Raw genomic sequence first — 17499 nt, 5'->3', positions numbered from 1 at the left:
AGTGCGCCTCTAGGTGTCATAACAGACCATATTTTAAAGTATTGGGAGCGATAAAAGCACATACTGGGGAATTAATTATGAAGAAGGCTACACTGAAGCATTTGCCTCACAGCAAGAAGGTTTTGGGTTCAAATCATGTCGGTCAGTGACATGATTTGTCATCATCATGTCGGTAAGCTCTTCCTGCTCATGCAAGCCCCCAAGTTTCCTCATAGAAACCAACAGCATGCTGGGTTAATAGGAAACTCTACCTTGCCCTTAGGTATTGAGTTTCCTTGAATTGTTGTCTTTGTCAGCTGTCTCTATGTTGGTCCTGTGGTGGACCGTTGGTGGGGTACACCTATACAGGGTGTACCCCACCTCTCACCCTTTGACCCCTGGATATACGCACCAGCCCCCTGTGACCATGAGTGCTAAAAAACAAGCACAGACAATGGATTGCATCTAAGTTTGTGCACAAACTATGTCTGTAGTTCTGCAATGCAGCATTGCCTTCTGCATACCATGTATAGAGCATGTGCAAAAAAGTAAGTTTTCCTCATTTTTCAGACTAAAATAAAATAAATGAATGAGTTAAACTTGTTGAATTTCATACAACGTAGGCATTGACAAGGAATGTGAGCACCTATAGGAAGAAGATATTACCAACCTGATTGTGACTCAGTAAATTGAGGGATTTTTTTTTTCCCAAAGAAAGGATCCTCTTCTCTGGAGAGCTCACTCAGCGAGCGAGCATCATTAGTGTGAAGGTCACTCACCCTTTGTGGGAAAGAGAATGGCATTTGCTGGTGGGCATGTGGGATGTTCAAGTATTAGCACACTGTTTGCTCATAAGTCTTGTCCACACACTGAGATTGAAACCACAGACCTTCTTACCCAGACAATATACTGCTATCACACCACTGTGTTACTATGTTCTAACGTAACAATGTTGGATTCTGATCCTTATACGAAGATGCAGATATATGTGACTGAGAAATGAAATGCAGAAGACATCTGAAATTTTAATCCCAGAACGGCGCTCCTTCTTTGAGGGAAATATTTGAGATATTCCAACCAAGATTCTTTGCCCCCCATAATGATTTGTGTTAATTAATAACAAGCATTGGTAAATACTGAGTACTAGATCAAATACTTGACAACTAAAATTAAAACTCAGAATATTTTATTTGGTTCTGTGGTTCTTCAGAGATTTTGGTTCATATGCATTTTGTTGTAGATTTGTCAGTTAATCTGCTCTTAGACCACATTCAATGCCTCCATGTTGAATTAGCATCTGGTGACTGAGGAAGCCACTGAAATAAAACAGGTACAAGTTTAAGAAACAAATTTTATCTTATTTCAGCCTTGTTGCATTCTGCATGATTCTGCTGGAAGTATGCATCAGAAAGCAGGCAATACAGCAAACCTCATTTTATTACTTTCAATTAGTACTAAAGGGCCAAAAATCCACTAAGAAAATATCCTCCACACCATTACACCATCAGTCCCTAGCTGTTTATGCAAGGTGGAATGGTTTCAAGCTTACACCAAATTCTGATCACACCATCTGAATGTCTCAGCTGAAATCTAGGTTGATGAAACCAATCTAATTTGTCTTTGAGGTTATACATTTTATCTTTTGTGGACCATCCTCTGTAAGCTTGAGCAACTCTTGTGCATGAGTACCAGAAGATCTACATGACATTGGATGGATACTGGCACCGTCTATCCATTGTCTATACCTGCTTATTGTTGCAGGGTTGTTGGAATACTCACTCACACCATGTCTCATTCAAAGTTACTTAAATTTCCTTTCTTCCCCATTCTGATGCACAGTCTGAACATCAAGTAATATTCGTCACATCAGATACTTTAATGTATCTTGCTCCATCAGAGATTAACTGACTTAAGGAAGCAACAATAATGATCTGACAGCTCTTTAATTAGTTTTTGACAATATATGAGACAGCTACAATCATATGCTAAGGCTAACAATTGGATGCTATATGTTACAGACCAAATTTAGTGAAAATCTCTTCTCCAGTTTCTTAAAGCTAGAGCTTTTCACTGAACTACATAAAATTTAGTAACTGGTGAAAGTATAAATTTTATACTGGCTAATGCCTAGTCTGTCTCCCCTACTCAGTGAACATTATTAGGGTTACGGTTAGAATCAATGATCATTGAAAAGAAAATACTTTATCAGGACCTCAACCCCATGCATGGGATGGATAGAAATATCTTTACTTAACCCATGTGCAAAGTATTATTGTAAATCTGCCTCAAACTGCTTTTAGTCAAGTGCTACCAAGATGGCATTTGTATGCTGTTTCTGCCAATAGTAGCATATTCCACACATATTTTAAATACTAAGCATAAGGTTATAAGCATTTTGCTACTGTCTTGAAGACAGAGTCATTATGCCTTATTCTGCTAGTTTGCATTAAAAAAATGCACATTTCCAGCTTATGTCTGCTGTCAAATTAACTATGTCCACTTGAAGTGACGGTGGTAAGAGTGTTTCCCAACCCTGGTCCTTATGGCACTTTGGCCTGCATGCTTTAGATGTTTTCCTTATTTAAGACACCTGATTCAGATGATTGCAATTAATCAGCCATCAGTTGAAATTATGTGTGCTTGAAGCAGGGAAAAATCTAAAACATGCAGAGCAACAGGGTTAGAAAACATTGCTGTAACCAGTGGGTTGCTGGTTCAGAATCCTTTCCGTCTGTCTCTCGTTGTGTCTTTGGACAAAGTCACTTCACCCGCTTTGCCTGCTGCTGGCGGTCAGAGGGCTTGGAGGTGCTGGTGCATGGCAACGTTGTGAATGACTAAATGTAGTTTGAAGTGCTTTGGGGCCCTCTAAACTTGAAAAAAGTGCTGTACAAATACAGACCATTTACCATTTGACATAGAATCATTATTTTTATATATTTGTAAATACCTTGAGGCATTCTTCTTCTGCAACCTAAATGTTTCCATCCATTAGACACAACAACTCAGCTTTAAACAAACTCAACTGCTTAGGATGGTAATTGGCACATTTGCTTTATTTTGAAAACAGACATTGAAACCATTTTTTATTTTTTTCATCATTTTTTTTCACAAGTTTGAACTCTTTGATAAGGTTGAAACTGGACATTGTACTCACTGGAACATAGGAAAAGAATTTCGTATCTTTGAATTTTTCTTTTTCAGATTTTTTATCTTTTTTTCAGTAACATCAGTGCAAGAGTAATTTTTTTCCAATTCATAGAAACCGTCATAACAACACCAAAGACATTAAAAAGAAGCCGCCACACCTCTTAAGTTTTTGTGACTGCGAAGAAGTTCCTCTCGGAGGGAGAGTTCCCATCATGCATCTGGTTCCATGGTTCATGCTACTGTTCTCACGTTTGCTTGGCAGAACACAAGTCAATATATATAAGAGCCAGTTACATCAATACTCTGGTAATTTACTATAGTTTATTATAGGATTTAAATGGCAACAGGTCCTGTACTGTAAATGTGGATTGACAGAGTTTGTAAAAGGGGTGTAAACCAAGCTTGAGTGACTCAAGCTGAATAGAAAGAGCAGGAATTTTATTGTCTTATTTTTGATATGGAATAAAACTACCCAACTAGAAATCTCACACATTTAGATATACATTCGAGTATCCATCTGACTTGTTGCTGTGTTTTCAATGCACTTGCGCGATGCTGAAAACTGGAGTTGCATTTAAAAACTGACTTGTTTTTGTGCATGCGTTTGCAGAACAGATTTTTGTTTTCGCAAAGTGATTTTAAAAAAGAGTGCATTACAATGCAAATGAACCATGGTGCATTGGCAATGCATTTTAAATGTGTGAGAGGTCCAGTTGGAAGCAGGCAATCCATTTGTGTTTCACTTATATTCAGTGCTGTAGCTTTTTACCTTTGCAACATCATTATCATCATCAAGGTAATATCATTTTTCACACTCATTAATACAGACATCATCATCATCACCACCATCACACTATTAGCTTGAGCCAAAAAACTTCACGTTGGAAACTCCCCCAACATGAGAAAATCATTGCCACACAAAAAATGACAAACAAATAGAAACTGACTGCCCTCGACATTGGGAAGGCAAAGAGCAACCTTTTTAGATTTTTGTTTTGTGTTATTCATCATTTTCTCGTAATTCTAATTTCCAGTGGGTAAGACTTTGCCTTTAGTCTTCCTTGGCCTCAGAGGTCTCCGCAGCCCCATCTGGGTGGGCATTCTCCTCCGCTTTTGACTCCTCTGCAGCATCTGTGGGGAAGTGAGGGGAGAAGACAAAGGAAATAAATGTAAACCCAGGAAAAGGAAATGTGAGTTTGAGAAGAACAGTTATAAAAGCTAATTATAGCCAACTACTGTTAGACTAAAGTGATAAAAGTATAAATGTTTTTTTTTAAGATTCTGAAAAGTGCTGCAAATATTAAATGTGAGTTTTAGAGCTTTAAAAAGTCATGTCTGATTAAACATTAGATAAAAACAACATTATGGGAAAAAAAATCTTGAAAAACATAGAAAGGGGCAAAATAATTTAATATTTTTCATCAAGAGCACACCATTTCAAGCTTCAAGCTAATGCCAAAAAAATTCCCTTCTACGTGTGTAAATAATAAAGGAGAAGAGGGCTCCTAATGGACCCATGAAACCCTTGAACTGACATCACAATGCTAACAGCAGCATCTTGGCCTGCCACATCTGATTATGTGTGATGCCTACAGGGAAGGACTGGGCTACAATAACAACCAGAGTTGGCTGTTGTTAAATGTGAATCGTTGGTTCCTCACAAACCTACATGTAGGTTTCTAGGCTGTGGGTTATGTTGTTCTGGTGTTTTTATTTTACATTCTGTCTAATGAGTTTTTCTCTCCAAACAAAATTTTTAAAACAGCAAGAAAATCATACGAGCCAACGTTGCATTAATAAGTAAATATTTCAGTTACAAATGTGCGAGACAGACGCATATTAGTAGAGTGCTCTTTGAGAGGTGATGTCACACTTGGATGATCTCATACTTTTTTAATGAAAAAAAAAAGCAGATGACATCATGGCAGTGGGCCCAGGGTGGGGCTGTGCATAAGTGTGTTTTAGTGCATGTGTGTGAAGAAGTGCAGTGAAAAGTGGGACAATCATATGGCTGCACTAATGTGTGACTCAAGACAGAATGAGTCATAGTAGATCTTCCAGGTGAGAGGTAATTAGCTTGTTAGCCAGCATGACAGATTCAAGAACGTCCTTCTCCATGGCTGCTGAATGTGTGTGTAGCAAATACAATCTCATCCAATTTCCTGAGCCAATGCTTGTTTCTAATGTTGTGGCATTTGCTCCAGATTATCCATGAAATCATTGGGACCAGCAGAGAACCGTTGAAGAAAGCAACCAGTGTGAGAAAGTGGCTGGATTAAGATTTATATGAATAAAATCCACATAACATGTTGCCACCTGTTATTTTCCACTTGTTTTTAAAGCAATTTGTCTGACAGAATATCAACAGTCATCAAAGGACTTTTTTATAAAGACAGAGAACTGATGTAACATACTATGCAGATGACATTTGATTGTTCTTAGCGGGTACTCCGTTTGGATTAATTCTGTCAGTAATATTTAAAAGTATTTGGAATTTATCTTTGCAAGTAATTGTGGCTTTTTTCCTATCTCTTTTACTTGATATTTTAAATGTCCAGACTTGGTTAGGTACTAAATGTACTATTTCCAAACAACCACTTGATGGTTATTAAAGCAAGCTAAGATGAGAACTGATCAAAACTGAAAACAGAAAATCTAAAATAAAGACCTTCAAAGACCTTTTTTGTAATTACCAAACATTTGGTGCATCATTGAATCTGGATCCCAATACAGCAACATTTTGATGAAAAATATTCACTTCCTGAACCTATAATCAATAAAGATTTGTTTGATATCTAGAGCGAAGCATTTTTAAGTAACAGATTTGTTATACAGCTCATTGTTCTGTAGTATTAGAAACACTTTAATAGGTTTTACTTATGTTCCCCTTTGTAATGAATACCAAATTATTTCCAGATTATTCAATAAGGAACAATTTGATGCTATGAAAGTCAATTTGGAATAAAACAAGTGTCAGACACAGGCCTCCTATATACAACAGTGTTCTTCAGTATATTACACCAATCTGCACATTAGAAAATCTAATCAAGTTATTCAGTAATAAATATTAATTTACTCTGAGTCAGTTCAGTGAGTGTAGCAGTGTTTTGCTTGCTGTGGCTATAGGTAATTAGATGTTCCTTGTCAGGTTGTGCTTGTTTATGACATGCCTCCCCGGCGTTGACCGTTACCTTTAAGGGATCATTAATCATTCATTTAAATCAGAACACCTGTTATGGCAGCTTTTCTCCACGCAGGGCCAGCTATACCCATTGAGGTGGTAACTATGACAACAGGGAGACAGGTGACCTACTTTCTTTGTAGTTCCTGAGTTGGTACGTCTGTGTGCTTCACCATTTCACACCCCCACCAACTCCGCACTGAGCATGCTCCACTACCCACCTGTCTGACCCAGTCTGAGAGTCCTTGGACCAGAAATATCAACTCATGTCAAGAGCATGTTGTCAGAGTCTGCTGCACGACTTTGGGTTGTTACTGCTCTTACTGGAACTTGCACTCTGGTTTGCTTAAAAACTTAGTGTTCATCAATATTTGTTGTTCATTTTAAAACCGTGACAATGGGGAATTTAAATGTACTTCTGTCAACTTTAAATAAAACTGTGTAACATTCAGAAGATCTGAATGATTTAACAGGCATGGTGCATTATCTTTAAATAACAAGTAATCTCTGCTTCTGAAATACAGCTCTGATTACTCCTAAAACACTCAGCACATTATGCTCAGAGATAGTTATTCTTCAACTCTGTATTTCTCTCCTAAGCATTACCACATCAGTATAGAGTTTCCATCAAGCTGAGGCTGAGATACAAGGCTGTTTAATGTAATATTGAGCTGCATTTCTGTGTTAAACAGTGAATGCTGGAGCCCTGCCAACGATCTTTATATCCCAAAGACTTAACATGAAGTGATGTCTTGAGGTGCCTGCCAAGCAGCCTATCTGAAAGCCTATCAACTCTTCTTTATTACATTTTACACCTAGTAATTGCTTCTATATTGTTGGAATTAACTAGAAGTATTTCTTGTCTCTAAGTACAATCACAAACATATGCACAGAAACGTGTCCAATTAAACACCTTGAGAAGATTCTTATCTAAATGGAGCTCTGTGATCCGCATACCTTTTTTATCATTTGTTTGGTTAGGCTCCTCCTTTTCAGCTGTCGGACTGACAGCAGCAGGCACATCGGCTTTTCTGGCCTCCTCCTTCTTCTCCTCACTCTTCTCCTCCTTTTTCTCCTCGGCTGTGGCTGTGGTGGGACTCTTGGCTGTGGCCTCCACCTCTTTGGGCTTCTCCTCGGCCTTCGGCTCCTCTTTCTGAGGTTCAGAGGGGGCTGTGGCAGCCGTGGGAGAGGCAGCAGCTGGAGCTGCTGCTACGGGAGATGTTGCTGTGCCTGCAGGAGAGTTAGCTGGCTTATCTGCTCCTGGGGTTTTGGCCTGGTTTGTCTCCTCCCCCTCCTTCTTGGCATCCTCTCCTGTAGTTTCCTCCTGCTTAGCAGGTGCCTCTTCTCCCTCCACCTTCTTCATCTCCTCTCCGTTTTCTGCCTCTTCTGCAGCAGGGCTGTCTCCATCCTTCTCTTCTTCTCCATCTTTCATCTTTTTCCGAGTTATGTGTCCACGGAAGCTTGCCTGTATTTTGGTGGCAGCCTTGTGAGCCTTGTCTTCAGGCTTGTTGGGGGTGCCATCCTGTTCAATCTTCTGATCTGCATCTTCATTCTTCTCCACCTGAGAAGCAAGAGACATTTAGGCAGGTTAACAACTGAAACCAAGAGTCCAAGTTTATGAGAAGCAATCTAGGTCTGGAAATATTTATTCAAGGGGATTTTTTTCTTCAGGAAAATATACATACAGAATCCCTAAATATCATGTTGGCATTTTTATCTGTTCATTACACATAGTCCAAATGTAATGAACTGAGAGGTCAACAGGAGGAAAAGTTACTGAAAAAGTCTTTAGCCACCCTGTGCCTCTTTTTCTATTTCTAATGCTGGCACATCTAAAAACACAACTGATGTAATAAATAATAATAAAAAATGTTTGTATTGTTCTACTTTGGATGGTGTGCATTACTTTTACTGCCAAATCACAGTTTAGTTTTTCTCCTACTTAATAATAGCCTAAGCATGAGGAAATTAAAGACTACAAGAGTTTCCCCCAAGTGGCCATGCAATTGTTAGCTGAATTGATTAAAAAAAAAAAAGCTTTGCCTACAGTCAGTTACAGCCACTTGAAGCATTTAGCATGCTAAGATAAGGGACTCTTCATTAGTGCAGATTGAGCATATGCATTGCATTACACAAGATTCATAGGTTTATGGTTGTGACATTTGAGTGGCATTTATTTCAGGCCTGTTGTAGTAGGAAATAAGTGTGATGTTTGCTTATTTTTATTTATTTATTTGCTCATGGTGCACATGTATTTGTACTTTATTGTAATGCAAGGCATATATGTGACTAGAACCTAGCTTAAGAGTACTTAAGCTAACTGACTGACCTTAAACAAAATCAGAAGACCCGGAGCAACATAAAAACCAAACCAGTAGATAATTTATAGAGGAGGAGATGCGCTAGCCTCAATTTCATACAAAATAACTTTGGGTTTCCTAAATTGCTTTGTGCTGGTTAAAAGGTCACAATCACAAAGTTAGTTAATTTAATAATCAATCATCTCTATGAAAAGAATCCTCTACACTAAAATATAGATTTAAAAAGCTGCCAATGTTCAAAGAAAAACTTTTGAAAAAATGCTCTCTGGCTGAAATTTAAGCATATAGTTGGTTAAAGACTTTTTCATTGAACTGAATAAACTGTATTTGTAACCATTAAGAAAGAACTGAAGGCTGGGAAAAGTTCAGATGCAGGAGGCATATGACAAGATGAGGAAAAGGGTTAGGAGCAGGACAGTGCTGAGTGTAAGATTAACCAGGATTTAATGATTTTACCTTGGGCAACAGGATCCATAGCTGTCCATCAAATAGTGGGTTGTGTTATGAGTCATATAAATCTAATAAAAAGAAATCAAATCCAACAAAAGCATGAATGATGAGTACTGAAAGTGGCATACAAAATAAATCAACACATTCAAAATGAATAGGAAAATAAATCAATGTAAAATATTCACAAGTTAATAACCTGAAAACAATGTTCACCTCAAATCAATGTAAGTAAGCATAATTAAGCAACAGAATTGTCCAGCAGCATGGAGGCTGTAATAATTTATTTATGCTAAGTGGTAGAGAGGCAAATGGGGAAACAAGCAGCTTCTATATGGTTTGAGACACTTTTTCCTTCTGCTTGAAATTATTTAGCAGGAGCCGGACTGACTCCAGAAAAAATAGACCTGTAGTATCATTTTATGTGACAGTAATAGAAGACTTAGTGTTGTGAAATCAAAGTTGTGTGTGTGCGGGAACGGGTGGGGGTTGATTGTCTCCACATAATGAATTAGGCACACTGGGATTTAAGGGAAGACAAATATCTCAGAGTACTTATTATGATGGTTCAACCTAGGCAGAAGGCTGATATTGTTCTCTTTGCATGTTGCTGAATTACATTTGGTAAATCCTTCCCTCAGCATCCATTTGTCCCGTGCCGAGTCAATTTTCTGCTAATGATTTTCTAAAAACTGTAAAAGCCATCTCTATCTTCTGTGTACGGTCGGTGCTTCCCATCTGAATGAGATGCCTGCACAAAATCTCCTCAGCATTCACTGCCATACCCCTCCCAACCATCAAAGGTTACCTTGACAACCAGAGTGCTAACTCATCACAGCTCTGTATGCTGGTTGGCGCTATGAAAGACCACACATCACCCTGATTGGCAGTGCATCTGACCCCTCGGGTGGAGTGGGCCAATGGGAGCACATAAATTAAGACAGAGCAATCGGGAACAGCTACGGAGGGGTTGCAATTCAGCTGCAGGACCTGGTGGGATGAAAGGGTTAATGTGCATGTGTGTGCATTAATGTTGGTGGTCTGTGTCATTAGGCAGCAGGAGGGTGTAGAAGTCTGAGTGGAAATTGTGCCCTCATCACTGCTACTGTACCTTTGTTTCCTTCTGCCTCTGTTAGTGTCACTGTATGTGATGTAAGGTCTAAATTGGAAAGCTGTCTGCCCAGGGAATCACATCAGTGTCGGATGATTTACTGTCAGAGTCAGAGCCCCTAAACCAACATGTTCTCTTCAGGGTCAGTGTGTCAGTGCAATAAGGTGCAGCAGTCTCACTCCTTCACATTTCCTCCCATGGGTTCAGATAATAAATTCTACTGCTCCATAGCAACCTATCCTCCTAAATTATTTTGCCCTGATCAAATTTTAAAGTAAAAAAAAAAAGTACCTGCAGCAAAAGCAATCAATGGCTTAATCCAAATAAGTATTTTAGGCCTGAAGGTTGCAGCTGATTGCAGAAGGGTCAAGGCCAAAGTGGTTTATGCAAATACTAATTAGTGAAACAATCTTCATAATATTTTCATTAAGTGATTAATTTCACATAATCCGATAGTTATTTACACAGGGAATTCAAGCAGGAGGTTGTGTGCCACTAATAAACTTCCTGTGTTAAGAGTTTCTACTAAGAGTAAAAACATGATAAAATGTAAGGCAGTGCAAAAATCTATAAAATGGTGTTCAGTTAAACCTTCATAACATTTTATGAACTACCCTACTTTAATTGTTCTTTTACTGAAAACACATACTGAGTTTCTTTGTTTCATACTGAGAACTGTGTAGATTGTTATTGGATTATGTGAAATTAACCACTTAATGCAAATGTAATGAAGCTTCCAATCTTAGTTCCCTGAATAAATAACTACCCAACTTTTCAGCTAAGTTCCGAGGTCCAGAAAGTAGCATTTGCCTAAATTGTTATAACATTTTTGAAGTTGGATTTGTGTTAGGACAGTAGAAGTCTGGTGTTAACACCTTTAAATCTAGCTGTTAGCTTTAGCTTTGGGGATAAATCAGCATGGATTTACACTAAACAAGAATATCAAGACAGTTACCTACTGCTGGAGAGATAATAATTGCCTATAACCTTTTGACAGAAGCTCACTAAAAAATTGAGTGGAAACATTTGCCAATTGGCTATTAAGTGTTGTAATAAACATAAGAATGAGTCCTTTCATTAGGCTGGACGGCATGGAGACAGACAAAGCTGCACTGCCCGGCCCTCTCCTCTTAGTAATATGCAGGCCTCCAGAGACTTGTTTGGCTTTTATTGGTCTGATCTCATAGAAGCTTGCAATTGCCAAAAAACTTGACCTGCGCACTTAACTCCAAACCAAATTACTTACCGACTGCATTCAGTGAGTCAGGAGGACAGAGAAAAGGATTGATGAGAGTGTTTGGGAATATAGAGAGGGTTGTGGGGGGTATGACATCATTGTTGGAACAGAGGTAATATCATTTACTTTATAGATGAGTGGAAGTATAATGAAGCATCAGCAGACTGCTGAGTGATCTCATATCAGCGTATGAGGGCGGGAAACGCCATCACCTTCACATCACCAGCTTAATCAACTGCATTCGCCTGCATTGCACTCCGCACTGTCATGTTTTTCAGGAGGATGCTAGACTTGTCATGTCAAGTTCATTGAGCTGTAATATACAGCCTAGCAGTGGTTAACGCTCTGCTTTGTTGGCTATGGAATGTGAAAAATCCCATTTTGTCTCAACAGAAACGTAGTTGCAAATGCTTTACAAAGCTTCTTGAAGAGCTGTTAATTGAGGCCCTGGTCACATAGGAATCCTCCTGCGGGCGTTTTTCCACTCTGTCCCTTTGCGGCGCACATTTTCATTCATAAATACAGAGTCGCATCCCTCAGGTACAGCACACTACAAGGTACGCTCGGCTTAAACAAAGACTTCATGCCTGTTCATGCTCTTCCTCAATTCATTTCCGACGAGGCAACATATTTGCATTATCCTGCTGATCAAATTACTTTTTAATAAAAATCAGCTAACAGAATTTTCTCTCTTGTGCATATTCATTTTGGTTGCCATAGATACAGAGGAAGGACATATAAAATGTGAAATCTTTGTCATGTGAAGGCAGACAATGTCAGTTATGATTGTAATAAAAAGCCTTGAGCGTATTGTGATGTCTAAGACATCATGCTTGATGTAAGTAACCCACAACGACGCGCATCTACCTACACAATCCTGCAGAGGACAAACACCTCTCTTCTGTCTTGTCTGGTTTGTAAAAGTAACAAATAACTGAGCAAAAATGTTTTCAGATCACCATCTACTGGCTGAATGTGTCGACCAGAGCTTTTGCCAGCAGCTGCAGTTCGCCTCTGGCCTTGGCTGGCCACCGGGAAAACCACACCCCACACAGCCAATGGCTTTACCAGCTTTATCCATAGCCACTCACATCACCATCCCCCTGCCCCACTCCCCTATCCCCAGTGGGGACACACTCTAACAATTTGCCACCTTTCCGCAGCCTCCCTGAAAATACCATTAGGGACTTGTTCCGGGAGGGGGAAGGAAGGAGAAAGGATAGAAGTGGTGAGGAAGACACTGCCTGAGCAACCACAGAGCAACAGCACAAGCTAATGCATAGACAATGATGTGCATACAGACCAAGAAGATCTTTTTAAAATACATATTTGATAGTTCTACACCAAATACAATTATGGAGCTATTAAGAGTAATTTTTGCATTCACAATGATAATGTTACTCAGCATTGCTTTGCAGAAGCTCTTCAGTCACAAAGCCAACAGGTGCAGAGGCTAAATAATTTTTTTTTTTTTTTTTACAAAAGCCTTGTTTAGCATAACAATGGAAATTGCTGTCATATCAACTATTTAAATACCAAAATAAAAACCAAATGGCAATCATTTAGAGCATATACTTCTCAAACTTTGGTCACTCAGGTGAGCTAAGGCTCAGTAGAGCGCCCCTTGCTGAAAGCCTCCACAAGATTAGAATATCTGTATCCTTGTCCGCAATAAGCATCCAGACACCAAAGAGCAAAGGCTGCAGTCTGCAACCACTGAGCATCTCTTCCTCGTTCTCTTTCTCTTGTCTTTCACTCTTCTTCTCGGTGAGCAAATTGCCACCTACTCACTCTCCGTCTCTCTCTCTCTCTCTCTCAGTCTCACTCACACACACACACACAGGCACAGCAAAGCACCACACCCTTTTAGCCGGCTGTCTCCTGCAGATGAGGAGAGAGAAGTGGGAGGGGGGACTCAGCTCAGGTGGTGGCTGCCACAATCCCCACTCACCCTCTCTCTCACTCGCTGCCTCTCCCTTGATAATGAATTCATTAGGATGTAACGTTTCTTTATCTTTTTTTTATTTTCACCACAGCCCAGGAAAAGATGCTTTGCAGCAACCACTAACAGCCATATGCTAGCTTCATTACATCCTCCGGAGCAGCCTTTAATTGAATTACACCGGCTCTCTGCCTGAACAAAGGCTCTGCAATCAGCGCTGATCTCATAGGGGGCCGAGGATAAGGATGGAAAGAGACGCTGGAGAAGAGGAAGAAGAGGGCTGGACATGAGAGGTGGGGGCTAGTTGACGGAGGAACAGAGACTGTGGTCTCATGCTTCGGCTTGGAGTTAGAGTGCAAGAGCAGCCAAAAGAGAAGAAGGAACAATTCAAGTAGAGAAAAAGGTCTTAATAGCTGAGCTGATAAAATAGGTTCCCAAGATAAAACTGAAGACCTTGGTGCAGGTGGAATTCAGGTAGAGCCAAAAAGGGTGAGAAATAATAACTTCAGCTAAAAAAGTGAGAAGGAGTTGGAGACAACTTTGAATTTAGGTAGGACCTGAATGCAGAAATAAAGCTGGAAGACGTGCACTGGCAAAGATACAGCCATAATTTGGGGCAGCAGGAGACTTCCAAAGTAGGTGCTAGCAGCCACTCCTGTACACTGAAACGATGCTGCAGCAGCACTTAGTGCTCCACAAAGACATGGTCCAGTATTACTGTGCTAAAAAGCAGAAAATCATGCTCTTTGCTCATCCATCCATAAGGACCACAGAGTGTGTCCAGATTCATTTATTCTTAGAAGCGGGAAGATGAGGATAAGTGCTTATGGCCCGGGGGGGATATCTCTCCCCAGCGATGAGGTGTGCAGCCTCACCCACATGGCTGCTGTCTGCAGCATGCATGCATGCCGGCTTTTTATTCCTTAAAGCGTCCTCCCCCACTTTGATCTTACTCACCTTTGCGCTCGCTCACCTGCTCCACATATTATCTCCTGCCGGCTGCAGCCACCACTGTCTTTCCTCTTCATTCCCTTTTTTTAATCACCTTTGCAGCATCCCTGCCTCTGCCGCCATGCCTCCCTTTTGAATTGTCATTTCCTTTTGCATCTTTACCCCAGATCACCTCCATGTGCAGCAGCCATGCTCCCTCCCTGCCTGCATCTCTCCATGCAGCCTCGTGCATGTCTCTTAAGCAGCCTTAGCTCTACTACTCTCTCTCCTCCCTTCTTGCCAGAGCTAATATGACTCATGTGGGCTGACATTTAAGAAGCAATCCAGGACCATCAGAATCCAACATGGTATGAGTCTGATAAATTTCCAATATGTCTGAGGTAGCAACCTGAACCTTTCTGAGATCACAGAGAATGACCATGATGAATGCTACCTCCTTCTCTTTCTTGCTATCCTCCACCACTGAGACCGGACTCTGGTTTTCATAAAGCACCCTTTAACACCCTTTAAACAAGCACTCTCTTCACACAACCTCTCCACTGACTGCATCCACTTGTAAAAAGCTGGAGGGCTGTGATAATCCATTTATACTCATTCATTCCCATTGTATTCCCATGAGGCCACTGACATGATGGTGCCGGCAAACTCAATCCGTACCCCACCCATTTTCTTCCTCGCTGTGGAAATTTTCTTTCCCCTGTCACCAACTACTGCTCAAGATAACCTGATTACAAAAGACACTCAAACACCCCTCATTTAAGGTATCAATGAAGACTTCACAGAAGGTTGGTCCAATTAATATGAAGCATCATTAAGAATGATAGATTATGACTTTTGGAGAGTTTCTTATCTTTTATATCAACCAATAAAGTGCCCTTTCATAAATTTTAACTTTTTGTCTCCAAATGTTCAATCTATAAAAAAACAGCTGGGTAAGATTATCTTCCAGCCTTTTGCCTCCTCACCGGAGCAGTGTGAGGTCTGAAAGACATTGTGGCAACATCCATTCATGCGGGATAATCACATTAACTAGGCGTGTCGGGGCTTTGTGGATAGATTTCTATGAAGAGAAGTCGGGCCCAGAGTCAAAGCAAATGAGCCCAATGCTTCCCTCTAATCTCCCCCACCCCACCCCCAAAGCTTTCTAATCTGACTACCAGGCAGCCTGTGACAAAAGTTCAGAGATGAAATGAATCATTTAGCGATAGGAAAAAAGATGCTGAGGATGCTGGAGAAAGCAAAGCGGTGCACTTTACCGGTTTGGTTCTTCTTATGCAGCACAGCATAGTTGGAGTTGTAGTATCCTCCCTTTCTCTTCTCTGCTTCTTTCTTCCTTTTTTCCCTTCCCTTTCACTTCTCTCTCACACTCTCTCTTGCTCTCTCTCGCTCACTTTCGTGCACACACACACACACACACTCTCGTTCTCTCTCTCGCTGTATCACCAGCTAAGCCTTCCAGTGCATTTATTCATCCCAGTTTGCACACACACGCTCTTCACTGCCTGGGTGCAACTCTTTTCTCTCTCTTACTCTCTGCCTGACAATGCCTACAAGCCCATCCTTTAAGCCCCTCCCTTCCCCTCTCTCCTCCTCCTCCTCCTCCACCATCACTTTTAGATCAGCACTCCTCTCTTCTACATGTTCTCACCCTCCTCTGCCTCCTCCCTTTCAGCCTAGCTCCAGCTAAAGCTGCGGCCCCACCCAAAAAGGCAGCCCCCTTTGATAACTGAGTGGACACCTCCAGCCGGGATTTGCCAAAGCAGTTTCATTTTATTCTGCTCAAATTTACTTTTGCGTTACTTCCCACACCTTTCTCACACACACAGATGAAGAGATGTCTCTTTTCTTTTTGTTTGGCTCCAGTATGAGGAGTGGGGGGTGGGAGGAGGCTTGTCTGCTTTTCAGATTGCGAAGGCTCTCAGTGTGTCAGATTATATGCCTGGATGTGCAGTGCCCAAATTTTCAGGGAAATGCCAAAAGTGCGTTTTCTGGAGCAGCCAGGGAGCAGGTCCTGCCAGCACAGATGTATGAAAGACAGCAGCGATGAGCGCTGATGCATGCAGACACACACACACACACACACCCCTACACATACACATGCACGCTCAGTGCTTTTAGGACACGTCACCCACATCACCAAAACCACCCACCCACCCTCACTCTCTCTTCAACCCCCCCTCGATACCCAGCGCTCTCTGTTCTCATGGAAACACCACACTAGAAGAGCAGAGGAGGAGAAGGAGAGAAGGAAGAAAAGGGAGGAATGATGGCAGGAGGAGGAAGCAAGAAGGCCGGGTGTGGCAGACAGGCGGACTGCTTTTCTCTCTCTTTTTTTTCCCTCCTCTTGTGTCCACCTTTGCACATAGTCTGGTTTAATGAACAGGGACTGGACAAGCACTTCCCCCTATTAGAACCATTAGCATAGAGTGAGGCTTACAGGCGCATGCTCATACAAACACCCACACTCTGTATTTGTATTTCATAACACACATACACACAAAGACACACCGTGGTGTCAAAACTGTCCCCACCCCCGCTCCGACACCAGCAGGCTTCAGCCAAAGACACAGAGACACAATGAGGATGGGAAAACAGGTGGATGAAAAGGAAGAGGGGTGGATGGCGTGAGAGAAAAGAAGGGAGGAGAGAAAGACCTGGAGGCGTTTCCAGTTTACTGAAAAAACTCATCAACTGGCACCACCACGTCTTCCCCTGCCCAGTGGTCACTGCTGTCACACATTCTTGGCAGCACTACATCATCACTTTGTGTAATCATGGTCTGTAGCAGGGACAGTGACACAAGCTGTGTAATAATGCAGGGTTCTGCTGAGTGTGCCTGATCTCGTTTTTACCTCTGCATAGTTATGCACATTCATGCTGAACAGCTGCCAGTTCAGAGTCCTGTATACAAAGCTGATGCACTGGAATAAATGTTAGATATGGCAAATGAAAACAGATGATATTCTGTATTCTGCCAGGATTTCTTGAGACAAAATGAAAAAGGAGGTCAACAAATAAAGTTCACAGAAGAAGCACCAGAAATAGGTATTTTAATAAAGCTAAACAAACAAGAATGCTTGTTTATTTAGCTTTATTAATTTAGAAAGTAATGGAAAAGAAACAATTGTGAATTCAGAATGACATGAGCTGCAATCACACCATTACCAAAAACAGACACAGTCC

General features: G+C 41.0%; 1 protein-coding gene across 2 annotated transcripts; it reads right to left on the bottom strand.

Moving 5' to 3' along the window:
• Window positions 1–3005: 3005 nt before the first annotated feature.
• Window positions 3006–15856, bottom strand: gap43 (growth associated protein 43). 2 transcript variants are annotated; one of them, XM_032545562.1, is made up of 3 exons: window positions 15573–15852; window positions 7265–7868; window positions 3006–4257 (listed from the first exon to the last, which is right to left on the bottom strand). In XM_032545562.1, exons 1-3 carry the CDS (start codon window positions 15600–15602, stop codon window positions 4178–4180), a joined length of 714 nt encoding a protein of 237 aa, XP_032401453.1. In that variant the 5' UTR covers window positions 15603–15852; the 3' UTR covers window positions 3006–4177. The 2 variants fall into 2 exon arrangements, with proteins under 2 accessions (XP_032401453.1, XP_032401452.1); XM_032545561.1 differs by lacking the exon at window positions 3006–4257 and adding an exon at window positions 7095–7165 and having other exon boundaries at window positions 7205–7868; window positions 15573–15856.
• Between the last annotated feature and the right edge of the window lie 1643 nt (window positions 15857–17499).

Source organism: Xiphophorus hellerii, chromosome 18 (assembly GCF_003331165.1).
Source record: "Xiphophorus hellerii strain 12219 chromosome 18, Xiphophorus_hellerii-4.1, whole genome shotgun sequence".
NCBI classification, from domain to species: Eukaryota; Metazoa; Chordata; class Actinopteri; order Cyprinodontiformes; family Poeciliidae; genus Xiphophorus; species Xiphophorus hellerii.
Note: the sequence above shows the minus strand (reverse complement) of the source record. Positions and strands in the feature narration are given on the sequence as shown.